The sequence below is a fragment of the Schistocerca serialis genome, chromosome 3 (assembly GCF_023864345.2).
Source record: "Schistocerca serialis cubense isolate TAMUIC-IGC-003099 chromosome 3, iqSchSeri2.2, whole genome shotgun sequence".
In the NCBI taxonomy this organism is placed as follows: Eukaryota; Metazoa; Arthropoda; class Insecta; order Orthoptera; family Acrididae; genus Schistocerca; species Schistocerca serialis.
This window is the reverse complement of record NC_064640.1, coordinates 391,521,847-391,541,464: the sequence shown is the minus strand read 5'-3', so window position 1 is coordinate 391,541,464 and position 19,618 is coordinate 391,521,847. Positions and strand designations below refer to the sequence as shown.

Genomic DNA, 19,618 nt, shown 5'->3' with positions numbered 1-19,618 from the left:
ATCTAGCACAAAGTATTAATCTGCCTGAATGTTTCATTGCAGTATACAAACTGCTGCCAAATGAGTGATTCATTCTGTATTTTATTAAGTAAAAAGTTAGTTCCTAGTGATGTGTCTGCCTTAAGGAGTTCAGCATTTCAGTTGAACACAGGCTAGTTAGATTTAGGACAAACCTAGTCAACAGGATAATACGACCTTACTGAATTAAATCCATCTAGATAATTTAACTTTAAACAAGGTCATATATGATGGAAATAAAGAGGATAGCAGTAGTTATTCAGTTTGCAATTCTCTATTATGAAAACATAATCTATTAAAGCGCTGTAGTTTTCACTGACTTGTATGTGATCACATGATGAGTGTGGGCTGATCATGAAACTGTTTCTTAGTAGCAGTTTTTAATACAGTTTCCACATTTTCTTTAACATCATAGTGATCAGACATGACATAGTGTAATTTACTGTGTAACATACAATCAAACAGGGAAGGTTCACATCAGCAGTGACATTCACATTATCATGTAACTCATTCAACATAATCTATTTCTACTAATTTCTCATTTCTGAAATGATGATATAGTATGTTAACAGATCAAGTCCATATTTTGTTAAAGTCTTTTTTGCATTAACATGAGATGCAATTGTTTATCTAAATAATCCTTCTTCGGGGTGTCTAATGTTTCTAAATTTATACAGCTTTATTAGTTTCAATGTCTGTATTTATTGTGGTAATTCTATTTGAATTTGTATGTCATTTTCATATTAAGTGATAATCCAAGGGATATTTGACCACTCACATGTATGATGATGATTCATGATGTAGATACGCACGCAGAAAGTACAGAAGACTCCCTGCTTAGGCATTCAAACACTCCTTTTTCAAATCAGAAATTTTTAAACCTATATGCATGTGTGCGCCTGCCTGCCCTTCCCCTTCCCCCTCCCCCCCCCCCCCTCCCCCACACACACTGATAGCACAAAATTGGATGTTTGGATTCACTCAGTACTTTTCATTATTGTAACAATTACTTGCATACTTATATTGAAAAATGAAGTGACACAGTTGAAACTTCCTCCTTTCATTCATTCAGCTACATGACTGATACAGTTTAAAAGCTGGTAACAGAAATACTTTCATATAGTTTAGTGATTACACCAACAAATCTTACAGCAAATGAAATTACCTTTAGTTGAATAAGTCACAATACATTCTGTTCATTAAAAATTATTACGATATGAGTGGTAATTTACTCCAAAACAAACTAGCTATAAGCAAAGACAACACTGCATTTTGAACCAATAGTATAACCTTGATCGACTGGAGATCAATTTTGACCATAGTTCAGAAAATGAACCTAGTTCATGAATTTGCTATGTTGTGTGACACTAAATTTAGATCAAATGAATGAGGTTCAGTGATGATCTAAATCAGCACAAAACACTTCGTAATGATCATTGCACTTCAACCACAGTGATTAATCTTATATCATAGATACATGATGTTTTTACTGAAGGTTTTGTGTTGTAAATATGAAGAAAATTTAAGACTTATTGCTGGAAATCATTTTGGGCCAGTGTGTGTGTGTGTGTGTGTGTGTGTGTGTGTGTGTGTGTGTGTGTGTGTAGAACTGATAATGTAACTACAATCAAGAAAGAAAATTCATGGAAAGAAGTTGTTGTTGGCTTTAATTCACAAAACGTGAGTACAAATTGTAAATGGAAAATTTTAAAAATGTGTTGTGATGCCAGAAAGAAAAGAAAAAAATTAAAAGGTTATGTTCTTGCATTGTATTTTTGTCTTAGTGAAACATCAGTTTAAACCGTTTGTCATTTAATTCCAAGATCGGGTCTCCTCTTACACACAAGTCATGTGGAGGTCATCTGAACTCGGTCGCTTCCTCAGCAGACATACTGAAATAGTCAGATACGTGTAAAGTAAACAAAAAGGAACAACATAGTTCCCTGCATTTACCTTTCTTGCATACACAATTATGCCCAGCACAGTGGCCCAAAATGCTAGGATACCAGCAAGCGGCATATTCAGGGAGTATGGTTCCAAAACATAGTGTTCTCACAATTATTTTTATGACCAGTACCATATGGAACACATCATCTGGCTGCTGATAGTTGGTGCTTGTTGTTAGGTGGGTGGCTGATTTGAACATAAGCTGTTGTTGACCATAGTGTTACACCAAGCTTTCATCTACTTGCCGAGCATGATAAAAACACACACACATTTGCACTGTTAATATTTGCAGTTATTATCTACAGTTGCTATCTGTATTGCATTTATCATGTACATAAGAATAAATATAATCCAACATTTGAAACTTCACATTTATTATTATTTTCAACATTAATAATAAACATTCAGTTGCACAAGACAAAAAATATTTATTCTTATCTATATGATAAACACAACACATATCACAGCTCGTTGGCCACAGATTTAGAAAGCTCTCTGCAGAGAGGAAACTTTCAACAGTTTGCAGGTTTTGAAAGCCATTGTTATTCAACATTAATGAAAGTATCTGTGCAGAGAGCAGCAGAAGTATAAATTTACATTCTCTGCTTTTTGCACAAGAAGGGTGTTACCACAGATTGACCTAAAAGTACACACTATTTCAGTACATCAAGATGTGTGTTGCTGCTTCACACAGCTGTGGGTGTTTGGTAGTTAACTTCATGCCCTTCTGTTAACATGGCCTGCATAGAATTTAACATGTAGCATGTACTTACTGCTCTTTCAGTACAGAGAGCATGATTGACATTCCATACTTACTGCCTACTGTTGAACTCCATATACTTACTGTTCATAACTAAAATTCAAAATTCTCTTTCTTACTCTCCCATCAAGTGTCTACTTAAAGCTTTTTCATATTGATTACATGTCACCTCCAAGAATTCTTATGAGAGCAATTGTTATCTGAACTCATTATTAAGACTGCAAATAATTTCCTTAACCCAACCCTACAGTTCAGAAAAATTATTTTGAAGTTTGGTAGTGTGGGAGTTGAGTATTCACATGTTTATTTACCATTCTTGTGTCAACAACAACTTCTTTATTACTTACTACTTTTCACCTTTTGTTTGAAATAAAATCCTTTCTTTTGTAATGTCGCAACGTTGTGAATTGATGATTTACATTTGAAACTGACTTTAACTGCACAATACTGCTAGTCAAAGTTGATCCCAGTTCATGGCAATATAATCTGCAAACAACATTTATACAATACCGATTTCCAGGTTCAGTTTGATCTGAGCTAATTTTTTTGTGTTAATCTAATATCAACAGCTTTACTACGCAATCACCCTTTGAAGATTGTGGATTAGACTGAAAACAAATCTTGGACATCTTTGCACATCCACTACATAAAATTAATGACTACAGTTAGTGGTTGTTGCATAATTTCATTCTTTTATCTTAAATGATGAAAATACTATTTACTGCATGAATGAGAGGCATCTACCCATTGCATGATTTTTATGTGGCACCATGTTTTTTTTCTACTCACAGACCTCTTAATACACATGCATACTGGTGAGATTTACTGGTAAAAGCTCAAAAATGTTCATTATTTAGTAATTTTTGTTTAGGAATATTTCAGTCCTCTGTGACTAATTTTGCTTGCTCAGCCTAACTATCAAAGTCATAATCCCACACTTTCAAATTTATGTTAAACTTGCTCTATCAATTTCAGATAAAATACTTAACACTTTTTTTTGTTAATTTCATTCTTGCAAATCAGTTAGTAGTATGTGCAGAAATACATGACAATATGTACAGTATGAGTGTATGTTTACCTATATACAAGTTTAATATATATTCTGTATGTCACTTATTAATATACTACAGGTACTGCGACTCTTTCCTTGTTTCTATAAAATTTTAAATACAAATAAAAAAATAGATGCACCGACACAAACACGAGGAATATTTTTCTCAAACATTAATCCGCAATTAGTTCAACATGTATTTCAAAAGGGTGAGAAATAAATGACGGAAAGTATTTAATACGTGAAACCACCCACTGATCACAAACTTACCTGTGCATTTGACAGAGCAGACTCAAATGAGACTATTGTGATATTTGTTTTATCAGCATGCATTAACAGATACAGTAAAACATGAAGAATAATCAGTACTTCAGCTATGATTAAGCAAAGCTGCTGCATGATAGTAGCAGTCAGTATGGGACAGAGCGATGCTGTTGCTGTATTGGTTATTCTTAGTTTTTTTGCTGTCAATAAAACAAATTTTGCCTTAGACTAATTTGAGACTGCTCTGTCAAATGGCCACATAAAATTCCACTTTAAAAATAATTTTCTTTGTCATGGGAAACAAACCCCTGCTTTCACTGATACCGGGTGTCATATGAACAATGTAATGAGTAACAAATGCTTGAGTTGACTCCAGCTACACTTCACAGAAATGAAATTTCAAATATCTGAAGAAATACTAGAAAAAATGTGTCTTATGAATCTTGGTGGGTGGGGAGGGAGAGGGAGTGAGAGGAGAGGGGAGAGGGAGTGAGAGGAGAGGGGAGAAGAGGAAGGAGAGGGAGAGGGGAGAAGGGGAAGGAGAGGGAGAGGGGAGAAGGGGAAGGAGAGGGAGAGGGGAGAAGGGGTGGGAGAGACAGCGAGGAGGCCATGAGAGACAGGGGGAGGGAAAGAGTGGCTTTATAAATTTCTACACTCTTTTTCAATAACCTGATGATATCAGTTTTTGCAGATATTTTTCAACATCTGACAAGCAATCCATATAACTGCTGTCCTATTCGATAACTCCACGACTTTAGAATGTCTAATAATCCAAATTCCACATTGTCTGATTAATATGCTTTTTAAAATTCATACTAATCAATTTATGAATAAAAGAGACATTTCTTGGGGTAAAATGGCATAATGTGCTTGTAATATTTTTCCTGACTAATGAATCATCCAATGTAAGAAATTGAAGAGAGAGATAGACAGATAGAGAGAGAGACATCTGTATCACATTCTTCTTTTGGTAGATGTTCTTGGTGTTATTTTTCAGACAAATTTATAATATTCTGCACACATCTTTGATTTTAGGTGCTATCTTTTTTTATTATCATCACACAAGCAAAATTACCGCACTGAAAATTAAAAAATGCTTTTACTCTCTTTATATAAATATATCTTTAAGGTTGTGTGTGTGTGTGTGTGTGTGTGTGTGTGTGTGTGTGAGAGAGAGAGAGAGAGAGAGAGAGAGAGAGAGAGAGAGAGAGAGAGAGAGAGAGAGAATTATAAAAAGTTCATTCAATAGATTAAAGGTCTTGATTCAGAATGCATCCTTGATGTTTTGCAACTGTCGAACAGCCAAATCAACTGGTAAATCAAATTTGAAACGGCTCAGCCTATCAAGGCTCTGAAAACTGTCTTCAAATCCTGGAAGGCAAAAGAAAAGGAACATGACTTAAATGGCACAAACACAGGTTTACAAAAATGTGATGATCAATATCTTGTATTATGATGCTTAGAAGAAACAAACCTAAAACAATAGAGAGTACTTGAATAAAAGTATCAGCAAGCAAAACATGTCACAAAATAGACGTTTCCAGCTACTACTCAATTTCCCTACTAACAATACTGCACTTTCTAGAATTACAGAAGAATATATACAGGGTGTTACAAAATGATACCAACAAACTTCGAGGACTGTAGAGAGTGTTTTGAGGAACAAACTGAGTATATAGGAAATACCATCCAATTATATTATAGAGCATCGAAATTGCAAGTGCCAGAATCTTCCACTGGGCCACCACCCGTTTCACAATGTTGTTTATTATTCAGTGATCATGACTGATTGCCATAATTGTCAGTGGAAAAGATGGAGCTAGCTGCTGCACAGACAGGCCTTGTCTCCTATGAATGCAATGTTCCTTTGCCTCAGTGGCTGATAGTTTTGGACAATGTTTTCCAATTGCAGTTTATCTTTCTCCTATATACCAAACACATTGGAGATTTTAGATGGTTACAAAAGAAAATAAAATGTGAATGGAAGTCCATGTCTGAAACTGTCAGCCACTGAAGCAAAAGACCATCACAGTCATAGGAGACAAGGCCTGTCTGCACAACAGCTAGCTTCATCTTCTCCACTGTCAATTATGGCAATCAGTCATTATCACTGAACGACAAACAACATTGCAAGATGTTCTGCTTATAGTCTGTCAGCATACAAAGTCATATTTGCTGCCAAAGGAATGGCCTAGAGGCAATCACCAGTGCTTATAACTTTGATGCTCTGTAGCATTGTGGGATGATGTTTCTGGACAGTAGTTCCTATCCTCAATTTGTCCCTAAGAAACCTTCTACAACCCCTACAACTTTGGTGGTATCATTTTGTAACACACTGTGCACAGAAGGATTGTGGATGATCATAATAATCACAATGTTCCTAGTGAATGTCAGTTTGGGTTCAAAAACAATATTCCAACTCAACACACAGTGTTTTCATTTGTTAAATTACTCCAAGAAACAATCAAACAACTTTTAGAATCTTTAGTGATTTAAGATGTAACATGTTTTATTGTATTTTTATATGCCTTACTGATTTACTCACTTATAAGTGATTATTATGCAGTTGTACTATAAATTGTTTGTAAGTACAATGGGCTAACTAAAATAACTATAAGGATATACAGGGTGAAGAAAAACTTGTGCACTCTGGCTTCACAGTCTCATTCCTCACATACTAGCAATACAAAAATTTCTCTCACAAAATTTCGTTCTTGCACATATATTGGGCAGTAAATGGCTGTTAAAAACAGGCAATCTGTCAACACTGTAATGACATATACAGTAACTACCTCTGTCAGCATGTAGTACAGTGCTGTGCAGTTGGTGCAGTGGATAGCATTTTGGGTTAGTATGCTGGAGGTCGAATGTTCGATTCTGGGTTGAAGCGTATTTGTTTTTATTTTCTAAATGTAGTCTGTGTGGCACAGTGCAGTTGCATACTATGAACACAGAAGTGGAAGTACAATCATTTTCATTTGTCAGCTTTTAAAGACGCCTTTTGCACATCACGGATGCGAATTGTTTCGTGTCACTGCACCTACTAGATTCCAAACCTGTGTTCTGTGTAGCCTCCCCCAATGGTCTCACTGAAATTATTTGCAAAGCATGTTTTAGCCCTACTGGTGATATAAGGCCCTAATGAAGAGTAATGGACTTGAATGTGGCAAGAATAATAGTTGGTATTAACCAGTGGGACTGTTAGGGGAGGGTACACACAAAACAGGTTTGGAATTTAGTAGATGCAGTGCTGTGAAAAGTTTGTGTCCATTACATGCAAAAGCTGACTAATGAAAACAATTCTGATTCCATTTCTGTGTTTGTAGTATGTAACTGCAAATGCTTTGTAGAAGACCCATTGTAATCACTGTATGATGGTTAAGATTCCAGGTACTGTACTATGCAGACTACATTTAGCAAATAAAAACAATACACCTCAACTCAGAACCGAACCCTCAACCTCCTGCATGCTAACCCAAAACTCTATCCACTGCACCAACTGCACAGCACTGTGCTACATGCTGACAGAGGTTGTTAACATGCATGTGACTACAGTGTTGCCAGATTACCAATTTTTAACATCCATTTACTGCCCAAAATATGTGCACAATGAAACTTTTTGTGAGAAGTTTTTGTATTGCTAGTATGCAAGGAATCATGCTGCGAAGTCCAAGTGTGCAAATTTTTCTTCCCCCTGTGTATGTTCAGTCTGTGACATCACATGTAATTATTTCCCAGTCAGGACACTTTCACAGTGGTAGCCTGTGTTCTCAGTCACAAAGATATGACTGACTATTTTGCCAAGTTTTCTGAGACACCAGTCTATTCTAATTTACTTCAAAGAATGCTGTGATTTACGCAATCAAATACCTTTGAGAACATAGAATATATCAATATCCTGTAAGTTTAGTTCATTCTGAAGAATTAAGTTCATTCTGACAGTATATGTAAATCATCTTCTCAGTACTGAAACCCTTCATGTAATATTTTTAATAGCTCTAATAATAAAGACTGATTCACCTGTTTTAACGACGTAACTCCAGGACTGGTAGTACATGTCTACAAGCTTCTGACACCGTAAAATGAGCCGCAGCCAAGTGACGAGCTTCTGTGCACTAGAAGTTAAATACAAAATTGCTATAACAGCAAAGGAAATGCATATAAAACTAAGTCAAGCAGTGAGAAATAATCCACACACAAAATGGCAAAACATAGGCCATTAAAATTGACCATTTAGCAGAACAAGATCCAATAATATTCTTGGATCTTGTCAATTGCTGGCTGGCTGGCTCTGAGAACTATGGGACTTAACATCTATGGTCATCAGTCCCCTAGAACTTAGAACTACTTAAACCTAACTAACCTAAGGACAGCACACAACACCCAGCCATCACGAGGCAGAGAAAATCCCTGACCCCGCCGGGAATCGAACCCGGGAACCCAGGCGTGGGAAGTGAGAACGAGTCAATTGCTGTATCATCCAAATTTCAAATAGGGTGTTCAGAAAGAGATATATTATGATGATACCATTAAACCAAGTGCCTTCCACTACTAACAGATATTAGTAAACAAGTCCTGTTAACAGCAGAGCATGTACATATCAAATGGACTTAGTTATATTAGTAAAAAAAACTAAGATTAAAGTGTAATCGGATATCTGCATGGAGCGATTCACTTGTGCAATTAAAGCCTGGAACATGACTAAAACAAAAGTCTTCTGAAGTATGGCTGGTGTTTTAACACAAAGCCTTCAGATTATATTTTGTTCTCTTTTTATGACAGGTCCCTAATTTCAAAGCATAGAACACTCCATATTCAAAGTTATGTAGGACTTTCATGCGTTACCATATCAAGAGTGTGTTGTGCCTCTATTGAGATGAAACTATCACTGTCAGAGTCAAATGTCATGGGCAAAAACATCCTTACGACAAGGCTTATCATACAGCATCTCACTTGGCAATTTAACATTGAACAAAAACAACAATCAGTGAGCAACTATAACAACTAAAACAAACTCCTTGCTATAATGTACACAAGCTACTTTTCCTATCAGTTTTAACTTTAACCCTACTTGCCACAAATCCAAGTTTGGGTGTTACTAAATGGTAGACACATTGCTTGACTTATGAGGTTTTACACCACTTGAGGAGGAGGAGGAGGAGGAGGCAGGGTAGGCAACAAACGGTATAGAAAATCATTTATTAGGTTCACAGTTGAAAATTGTATGCATACTACACCATAAGGGACTGCTACCATATAGCAAGCTGTGTCTCAACACATACTCAGTCTGGGTCTCACTTTAAATGTCTCTTTGGTCAGGATAATCTCATCGTAGTGAAGAACAATAATGTTTTCTTTTGAAATAGGGAAAATGTTCATTATGCAGTGGGGTGTAGAATAATAGTCGTCCCCCTTGCTCCCTGCAACCCCACAACTGCCAGTTTCAGTAGTATTAGCCTTGCTTGCATTATTTTCTACTTATTTATATGCATGTTGTGGTTTTATGTTTAGCTGTTGTTTCCTATGTGCGAAGAAAATGGTTTGCCTCAGTGACTGGTGTTTCATTAGTCACCACGATTATTTCTTCTGCCTTTATGATGTCTTCAGAATGCAAGGAGGGAAAGATAGTTCACACTGAGGGTAGAGAAATAATAAGGATTACTCTGAAATCATGTGATAAGGAAATTACAACAGGAAATTTTAAATATATGGTGAAACTAGTTAGTCTACATGCTCCCATTTATGTTGCCATAAAGAGCTATTAGAAAAATTTGCAAAGAGGGAATTTCCGTTAGTGGATCTTCTCTTTTTACTGCTGGTAAAAAGTCCACGATTTGCAGAATACACAACTTCCACTGTGATAACTCTGACTGAGATGTGATACAATACACTATAAGATATTTTCACAAAGTAGAGAAAAGTGTCCCTACTGAACCAAAGTTCCTCACAGCAAACACGAAAAGAACTGAATTCCCATTGTCTGAGGAGACTTGCTAGCAACAGGAAAATTTTGGGTCAGCATCTGACTATTGTTGCTTGCTGAGTGAAATACTGTAAGAGTATCAGAACTTTTTGTTTCCAAGATAGACACATTGTTTAAATAGACGAAGTATGGGTTGACAATAATTGAACACTTGGTAAATGGTGGCTTAGCAAATATATTATGGATGTCACTACAAATATCAGCATAAGAAATAGACTTATTAATGCAGATTCCAAAAGTGTATGTATCAATGGAACAGAACTTATTTTCAGAGCCAGAAAACCCTTTGGAGATTATTATGGACAGATTAATGCAACCAATTTTGAGATTTAGGTATAGGAAAAATTCCTCCTCAAGCTACTCAAAACTATTATTATAATTATTGATAATGTCCCTTATGATACTGTAAAAAGATAAAAAATCACCCTCACAATATACTTTTAACATTAATATGATTAATTGGTGGAAAATAGCAATGCATCTCACACTGAAAAAATGAAGTTTGAATTATTTGAGATGATTCAAAAGTTTAAAAATCATGAAAAGAAACAGCACTTTGAAAAATTAATGAAAAGTTATGAGCATACAGTTCTCTCGTTATATCCATATGTACATGAACTTAATGTCACAGAAATGGCCTGGCCAAAAATTAAAAGATCTGTGGGAGCAAAACACAATACAGGAAATTTCTAGAGAAGCTTAAAGAGGTGACAAAGAATGTGTTTGCATCTATAACTGCAGCACACTGGGAGAAGTTTGATGAACATGTCATCAGAACAGATGATATGTTTTGGGAAAAGGGCAGGTTAATCAATTACACCATAAAAAATTGCCATACACTTAGGTAGGATGCACTCTAATGACAACTGTGAAGACAACCATGATGGCGGGAGTAACTTTTCAGATTCTGATTTGTATTGTATTGAACCAGGGACATAGAAACGACGGAGAAGCTTCATCCCGTTGTAGCCCTCAATGGTTCATAACCCCACAACAGGCCACAGCAGTCGCCCCACCCACCCAACCGCCACTCCACACCGAACCCAGGGTTATTCACTTAAAACGTGTCAGTAATGGTGTTACATTACAGTTTCTTGCTTATGAACAGATATGTTGCTGCATGCACCTTTGATACTGTTTCCTTGCTCATTCTTTATTTGCATCAGCTTCCTGGATCCTTGTGCCCTAGTGTACCAGCGGGCCATGTGTTCCAAGGTCTTTAACATGTTGTTAGTGAATGCAACGACATGATAACTACTGGGCATTGTACGGTCATTCCCTGGGAGACCTAGATTACCTTCCTCCCTGAGTTAGTAAGGATTGAAATAACCAAGATTTTGCTTTAAACAGCCTTCTGCATTACCTCCTAGTTGTCAATAATTTAGGAGTAAAGGTAACAACTTACCGAATAGCTGAGGCTTTTATTCAGTGACATGCACAAAAACAAGACTCAAAACTTTGCTAGCATTTGGACAAATCCTTTTTTGAGCTAAAGTACACATGCACACACGTTCAGAAATCTGTTCTGCTACAATGTGTTGGCTGAATTATTTAGTCCCTACACGCTATAACACGCTGCATTGGCTTTCGTTGTTTCCTGATGCAGTTTCAAAAATCTCATAACTTCCAGATCCACACTGCTACATGGAAGAAAGGCAAGTCTTGGAATCAAAATCCTAAATGTCCTGTGCTATTCATGCCTCGGAATGACACACATTTGTCATATTCCAGTGATGTGTGCAGTTTCAGATGGGTGAACCCAGGTTTAATGTACTCTGGCAGAACTGAGGAGCTAAAGTTTATAATAAAGGTGGGTGTTTCTAATTCATTATTGACTGCTCTCATTACAATTTTTTGACTCAGTGCAACCCCTTAGTCTCTTATTCCTTCTGCATGTCTACCATTGTCAGATCCATATGGTCTTTGCACGAAATTCCATTACTGTAATTCTAAGTGCCAGTAACTCATTCTTAATCAAGTAGCAACCTCATGTTCTTCTTTTTCATGCAGTTGCAGGCAGTAGTAGTCTCCACAAAATGGGTACTGTTATAGTACACTGGCATACTTTTAATTCCATGTAGTGCTTCTAGCCCATTTTGTATATTTGAGTGAGAAATATTCTCCAACACCCACTTCCCCTATTCCACCCTTTACCAAATTATTACAAGAAAGGCATGATACAACACAGAATGTAAAATGTTATTTCCTTAATAATAGTATGTTCAGGAGGACTACTTTACATTCTCTATTACCTGTGAATCGCAAGGGAAATTAATGCTAACCTGGACACAAAAGCAAATCTAAGTGAGTCACTCATACCCACTAATAACTGTTTTTACATCACCATCAATTCACTTAATTAATGTACAGTTGATCTTCAGATTGAAGTTTTTAAATTATATTGTAGAAGCTTTTATCAGTCTCATGATCTACACAGCTAAATCAAGATCCATGATTTCTGAAACACACAACATTCCACCACACCATCATATATAGTGATGGTGGCTGAAACATGTACAGAGTTTATGGTAATAAACTACTGGTAGTGCTGACTAACTCAGCAATCCTTGGTTCATTATTTCTAGCTGGGCTCTCAGATATGCTTGCCATTTACTTGAAATAACACCACTTAAGGTCGCCTGTAGCTGATTGGGCACTACAGGAACAGTAAGTATTATTCCTTCTTTCATAACTGCCAGAAGTTGGTTGTAGAAACATCCTTGGAGCTCACAGTTTAATGTAGAGCAACACAAAGAACTGAGCCATCCTCAGGAGAAATATGGCCACACACTAATGCTTAATAATATCTACAGACATGCGGTGGCCTTAGCACACCACACTTCCATGCAGTGGAACTGGAACCACCATTTCAGAAATTCATATGCAGCATTCTGATAGATAACCTGCACAGAATTACTAACAGAGCACACCTAGCTGACAGTACTGTAGCATCCATAAACATGGCACGTATGCTGAAAATCCACGAGACATGAGTGTCGAAGAAATCATCACTGGATCACCAGCTACAACTCAACAAGACTAGAACAGTCGTCACACTCAGCGACCCAGTATTCATGTTATGCATGATGAGTGCATTTTCACCAGGACCTATTTGTGCATTTATAAACTGATGACTACAGTTGTTTTGATGCATGACTGATTAAGCTGACTAGTTGGACTCCAGGCAGCTGGTGCACATACCAACACAACTTGCAGAATCTGAAGAAGGCAACTGAATCAATCATCAAAATATTAAGCATAAAATGGTGTGAACAAATCAGCCATACTCCCAATAGCACATCATTAACCCTTTCACTGTTGTCGGCATGTATACATGTCCTGCTGCATTGTTCCCCAGGTGTTGTAGATGTGTATACATGTGCCACTTGGATTTTCCTACAGTGCTTTGACATCTGAAGGTGTCCTGAGGCACCAACCTCTCACGGCTGCTGATGAGTTACCTCCATATCACAGTGAATAAGAAAGTTTCAAGCATTTATCATGCAAAATGTGTGTCTCATTGCATGCTATCATTCGCAAAAAACCTCATTTTGATATCTTGAATCGTTTATGAGATATAACGATTCTTATGACCACATGGTTAACGATGCACAAGAGCATGAATGGGCATGATGCTCATGACTATTCCTCAGATATAAAACACAATAACTTGAGAACGAAATGAGGTATTCTTCTGATCTCAATTTTAAATAAAATTTTGATATTCTATCTACATTTCATTCATTGCAGTGTATGAGCTAAAATCAACCATATGCAGAGTTTACACAATGTGTTTTTACCTCTGCAAAATCTTTAAAATTTCACGCAATGTTTTACTTAATTTGATGCAGCACAGTAACTATGATGCATAACAAAATGAAACTCAGTCCTTTATGAAGCAATGATATCAGACTGTAAAATGTGCACAAACAGAATTTTTTTAACCCAATAGTTTTTGACAAATTGGATAAGTATTTCATATCAGCCTGAATGCCGTCTCTCAGGATAGGCACCAGCATTAGGCAAGCAGTACAGCCATAACAAAAGCCACCTCAGCACGGTATGCAAAAATCAGCAAAATGGTTAACAGCTGTATCTCCCTGTGGAAGGAGTGATGTGGTGGCCTCAACAATCCACACTTCCAAGCAGTCGAATCAAACCCATTGCAGAAATTTACCTGCAGTACTCCGACAGCCTACTCGCAAAGAATTACCAGCATAGTGCACACAGCTTTTGACCTGGATAGACAGTTCCATAAATAAATCACTGTCTCTATCATACCGTAGTCATATTTGTTCCCTACAAGCACTACCCAGGTTGGTACATAATTTTGAGCAGGTATTCCCCAAACGTAAACTCGCTTCTTGAGAAAATTACTTTATAAATCATACACTATTTCCATAGACCACTTGAGAGGTAGCTCATACTATGTCTGAGGAAACACTGTCTGCCTTATCAGCAATATGGTTGTCTATATGGCCACACTTTTATTCACTGCACTATACAGTCACGTTGCTAGAGAAGATTCTTATGCACTGAACAATTATTCAATGAGGGAGCAATGATTGCCAGTCAGTTTCTCAGAATAAACCTTCTTCCTGAATTGACAATTTCTGCAGGATAAAAATGAGATTGTAGGTGTAACTTCATGTGATCATTTTACCATGACATTGTCAGCAAATGGGTATGTTTAGGACAACTGAAAGTTTCTACACCAACTTGTTACATACGTGGCATTGTGACAACAAAAACCTATATGCTACACTAAAAGATCAGTTATCTTTACTGTGCAGTCTCAATACGATAGTATATATGTACCAAATAAGCCATATATTTAGCAAAAAATTATACAATTATGAAAAGCAGAGTTACTCTAGAAAAATAGCAGATTACAATTTTTAATAAGTAACTATCAAATACAGAATCTGGCACTAAAAAGTGATATACAATACTGACTTCTTAATTTTGTTGGTAGTTTCTCAATTTCCACAAATGGACACAGTGAAATCATTAATCGTCTACACTCTAGTAAATAGGTTTGTTTCCTCACTTGTATCACACAGTGCCTTACTGTCTCCACAATTTACCTTTCCTTGCTTTTTTACATTTTCTTCACACTTAAGATAACTTCATATATAAAAACAAAGATGAGGTGACTTACCGAACGAAAGCGCTGGCAGGTCGATAGACACACAAACAAACACAAACATACACACAAAATTCAAGCTTTCGCAACAAACTGTTGCCTCATCAGGAAAGAGGGAAGGAGAGGGGAAGACGAAAGGAAGTAGGTTTTAAGGGAGAGGGTAAGGTGTCATTCCAATCCCGGGAGCGGAAAGACTTACCTTAGGGGGAAAAAAGGACAGGTATACACTCGCACACACGCACATATCCATCCACACATACAGACACAAGCAAACATATTTTGGTCTTTAAATATGTCTGCTTGTGTCTGTATGTGTGGATGGATATGTGCGAGTGTATACCTGTCCTTTTTTCCCCCTAAGGTAAGTCTTTCCACTCCCGGGATTGGAATGACTCCTTACCCTCTCCCTTAAAACCCACTTCCTTTCGTCTTCCCCTCTCCTTCCCTCTTTCCTGATGAGGCAACAGTTTGTTGCGAAAGCTTGAATTTTGTGTGTATGTTTGTGTTTGTTTGTGTGTCTATCGACCTGCCAGCGCTTTCGTTCGGTAAGTCACCTCATCTTTGTTTTTATATATAATTTTTCCCACATGGAATGTTTCCTTCTATTATATTAAGATAACTTCAGAATTTTAAACTACAATGATTTCCAACAGAAGGTTCACCAAGTTATATGTAACCTAGGCAAGCAAGAAATAAGCTTTGGCTTTGATATTCAAAGAAACTAAAATTAAAAACTACACTGTGCAACAAAATTAAGGAGTAATTTTTTTGAAACCTTGCGATATGCACCCATTGGGAAATAGAAGTTCAGAATTTGGCTCAAAGGTGTGCACAAACTTCCTCTGTATTGCAAAAGCATAGCACCCTGCAACAACACCCTCAGGCTCTGCAACGCCTCAAACAACAAGATATCGACAAGTGAAAAAAAAAAAGAAAAGAAAAAAAAAAGGAAAAAAAAAAAAACCAGACCAGAGCTCAGAAGTTCACACTGGCAGCAAATTTCACCCCAATTCTGCCCAGTGCCATGGTGGATGTGTTACACCACGGGAAGGTCATCACACTTCCCCTTTACCCACATCTCACCCCTTCTCTTGATGACTCTGTGATGGAAGTCAGAACTGTGACATCCGGCATTGAAATCACACAATTTCTTACAGTTGTCTGAGGAAAACATTTTGGACACACTGCTGCTCAGAATCAGCACAAAAATCTGCACAATTTCAATGTTGGGTGTCACAGTTCTGATCTCCATTGCTGGGGCGTCAGGAGAATGGGCTGAGATCTGACTAAGAGGATGTGTGACAACCTTCCCATGGTTACACATCCATGGTGGCACTGGGCAGATTTTTGGTGGAATTTGGTGCCAATGTGACACCATTACACCACGTAACATCTAACATGAACCAGTGAGCTCTGGCTTTTCCTTTTTCTTTTTTCACATGTGATGAGACCTTGCTGTTAGAAGCATCACTGATACCAAGTCTGATGTTGCAGGGCGTCATATTTCTGCACCATTAAAGAGAAAGATTGTAGCCACACTCAAACAAAATTTTGAAATTCTGTGTTGCAGCGGGACCAAACCACCGGGTTTAAAAATGCGGCACTTTTAATTTTGTTGTGCAGTGTGAGCAGTTGTCTTTACATAGTATGTTGTTATAAAGTGCACTTACTTTAAAGCTGCACATATAAATGCTTTAAGATGTGAATCATAACTTCTCTTGTATTTTGCGTGCGTAACAATTATGTTTCCAATGACACTCAACAAGCTCTGAAACAGAATTAATGAGAAACAGAACGTGAAGTACACTTTTCAGTCACATTATGCTTTGTACATAAATGTGCGCACAGAATAACAGAAACAGAGGATAAAAACACACACACACACACACACACACACACACACACACACACACACACACACACACGTGTCAAGGGCAGGAATTGGATTAATTTGTATTTCGTGATGACTGCAGTCGAGGTTTACATAATGAATCAGTTGCATGTAATGTTCCAAGTTTTGCTCTTTTTTGGTTTTGTCTATGACAGATGTTGCTTTGATTTCATATTTCATACTATGTTTATAGTCACAAAAATCCTGGGCAAATAATATTCGAAAAATACAGAATGACATTTAATAACCCACTACAATTTTAATAATGTTGGAGTAGCTAAGTGAATTAAAATTTAGCAAAGCGTCATCCATTTATTCATTCCATTCAAACATCCATCCACCTTTAAGCATTTGTGCGCACCTAATGTCATAATAAGTTGTTTTAAAAATACCTTTTACATTGGGGATTGAAATGTTGGAGAAAACATGATTGCTTATTGTACAGTAACACACAAACAAATCAATCAAATCACAGAAACAAATGCATGTATACGAGGGTTGTAACTTAAATAGAGGCAACTATTTATTCACAACCTATACAAAAGAGTTACATGTTTGCACCTGTTACTGTCCTTCAAAGTAGTCACCAGCGTTGTGTAGAGCCTGTTGCCAGCAAAGTGAGAGGTGTAGTATTCTGTTAGCAGAGCCTGTTCTGTTGATGGTACAAATGGAGCGGTCTGCTGTCTGTCGAATCTCTGAACAGTTCTGAAGCAAATGCCATGAAGTGGTTCCTTCATCTTTGGAATCAAATCAAAGTCACAAGGACTTAAGTCTGGGGAGTATGATGGATGGTACAGTACTTCCCAGTCCCATCGTCTGAACAGAGCAGCCACAGCTTGCACTGTATGCACCCATGCATTGTCGCGAAAAATGATGGGTGAGTTCTGCAGAAAGTGTCGCTGCTTCTTTCGCAAAGCTGGTCTAGGTGGTGCTCCAAAAACAAACAGTAATACCGTGCACTGATGGTCTGCTGTGAAGGAACATAATGTGTTGGGATAACACCATCACAGTCGTACATGAGAATCACCATAACTTTAGACCGCTCCATTCGCACCATCAACAGAACAGGCTTTGCTAACAGTATACTAAGCCTTCCACATCGCTGGCAACAGGTTCTACACAGCGCTGGTGACTACTTTGAAGGACAGTAACAGGTGCAACATGTAACTCTTTTGAATCGGTTGTGAATAAATAGTTGCCACTATGTAAGATCCAACCCTCGTACACACTGCCTGGAAAAAAAAAAAAAAAAAAAAAAAAAAAAAAAAAAAAAAAAAAAAAAAAAAAAAAAAAAAAAAAAAAAAAAAAAAAACCACCACACCCATCCAAAAGAGGAGGAAGAAATGAAACGGAACTTCACAGGTTAGTATGGTATGTGATGTTATTTCAGTTATTACAAAACTGAGTTAAATTTACAAAGAACTTAGCAGTATGAGCCCACTTTTCAGTATGATGTTACATCCTCTCTGGTCTGGATCCACGCACTGATTCATTTCAGAAAGAGCTTTATCCTCTCCTGAGGCAAGCAGACACTCAACTGTTGTTCCTGGTCCCTGATACCCTGAATATTGGCACTGGGACAGAACTGACATGCAAGCTGGTGCCACACATTCTGTCAAGGACAGACCTGGCAAGCTTGCTGGCCACAGGAGTACACCACCATCATGCAGATAGTTCATAAAGAAATGTGCCATGTGTGAACAAGCATTGTTTTGTTGAAAAATGGCACCACAATAGTGTCCCACGAGAGGTAACGCATGAGCATACACATTGTCTGTGACGGACCATTGAGTCATCACAGTTCCCTCAGTCAAGGGACCGATGGCCATAGCAGTCTGGTCCTTTCAATCCCACAAACCAACCAACCAGTTCCCTCAGTCACTGCAAAGAAGTCTTACCCAGTGGCTCTCCACACCCTGACATTAGGAGTCACACCACTATGCTTTTCAAAAACATTGAAACATTGGAACCTCTCCTCAGACCACTGCTGCACTCCCCAATGACAGCCATCTGGCTTACTGCAGAACCACGACTCATCCCTGAACACAAATACCTGTGGGGCAATAATTACCTAGTATGGCAGCTGCCAGTCTCCAACTGATGGTGTGGGATGGTACAGAATGTTGCAAGGAATATATACTTGTTCTCAAAAGTCAGGCGCAGACATGAAGGAGATAGATGTCCCCGGATGCAACACGGTGATCCTCCCTTGTGGTAGTCAGACATAGTCAATCAGAACTTTGATGACGAGTATGCTTGTCCTCATGTTCTTGTGCGATCTAACATTGGGCCACTGCCACGTCCAAATAGCCCACAAATCTGGATATTGCACATATGACCAGCCAGCCAAATGCAGAGCCACAATGAGGGCCCTTTCAAACACTGTCAGGTGCTGATAATGCTGTCTCACAAGAGTATGCTGCATCTCCATGTCCTTCACAGTGCTTACTCATCATCTGGTGCTGTTTCTGACTTTTATATACCATACCAGACCCGGCAGCAACAATAAACATGAATTACACGAATGCACTCTGGTGGCTGTTTACCTGTCAAAGAGA

The 19,618-nt window shown here is 37.7% G+C and overlaps 1 protein-coding gene across 1 annotated transcript in view; it reads right to left on the bottom strand.

The window, feature by feature from the left end:
• Nucleotides 1-3,850: 3,850 nt before the first annotated feature.
• LOC126470238 (RUN domain-containing protein 1) overlaps nt 3,851-19,618 on the bottom strand; it is a 169,993-nt gene continuing 154,225 nt past the window's right edge. Inside the window, exons 11-13 of the mRNA XM_050097939.1 lie at nt 16,840-16,937; nt 8,061-8,155; nt 3,851-5,411 (exon numbers count right to left, since the gene is read on the bottom strand). Coding sequence (XP_049953896.1) covers nt 5,305-5,411; nt 8,061-8,155; nt 16,840-16,937 — 300 coding nt within the window. The 3' untranslated portion in view covers nt 3,851-5,304. The remainder of the gene's footprint in view (nt 5,412-8,060; nt 8,156-16,839; nt 16,938-19,618) is intronic.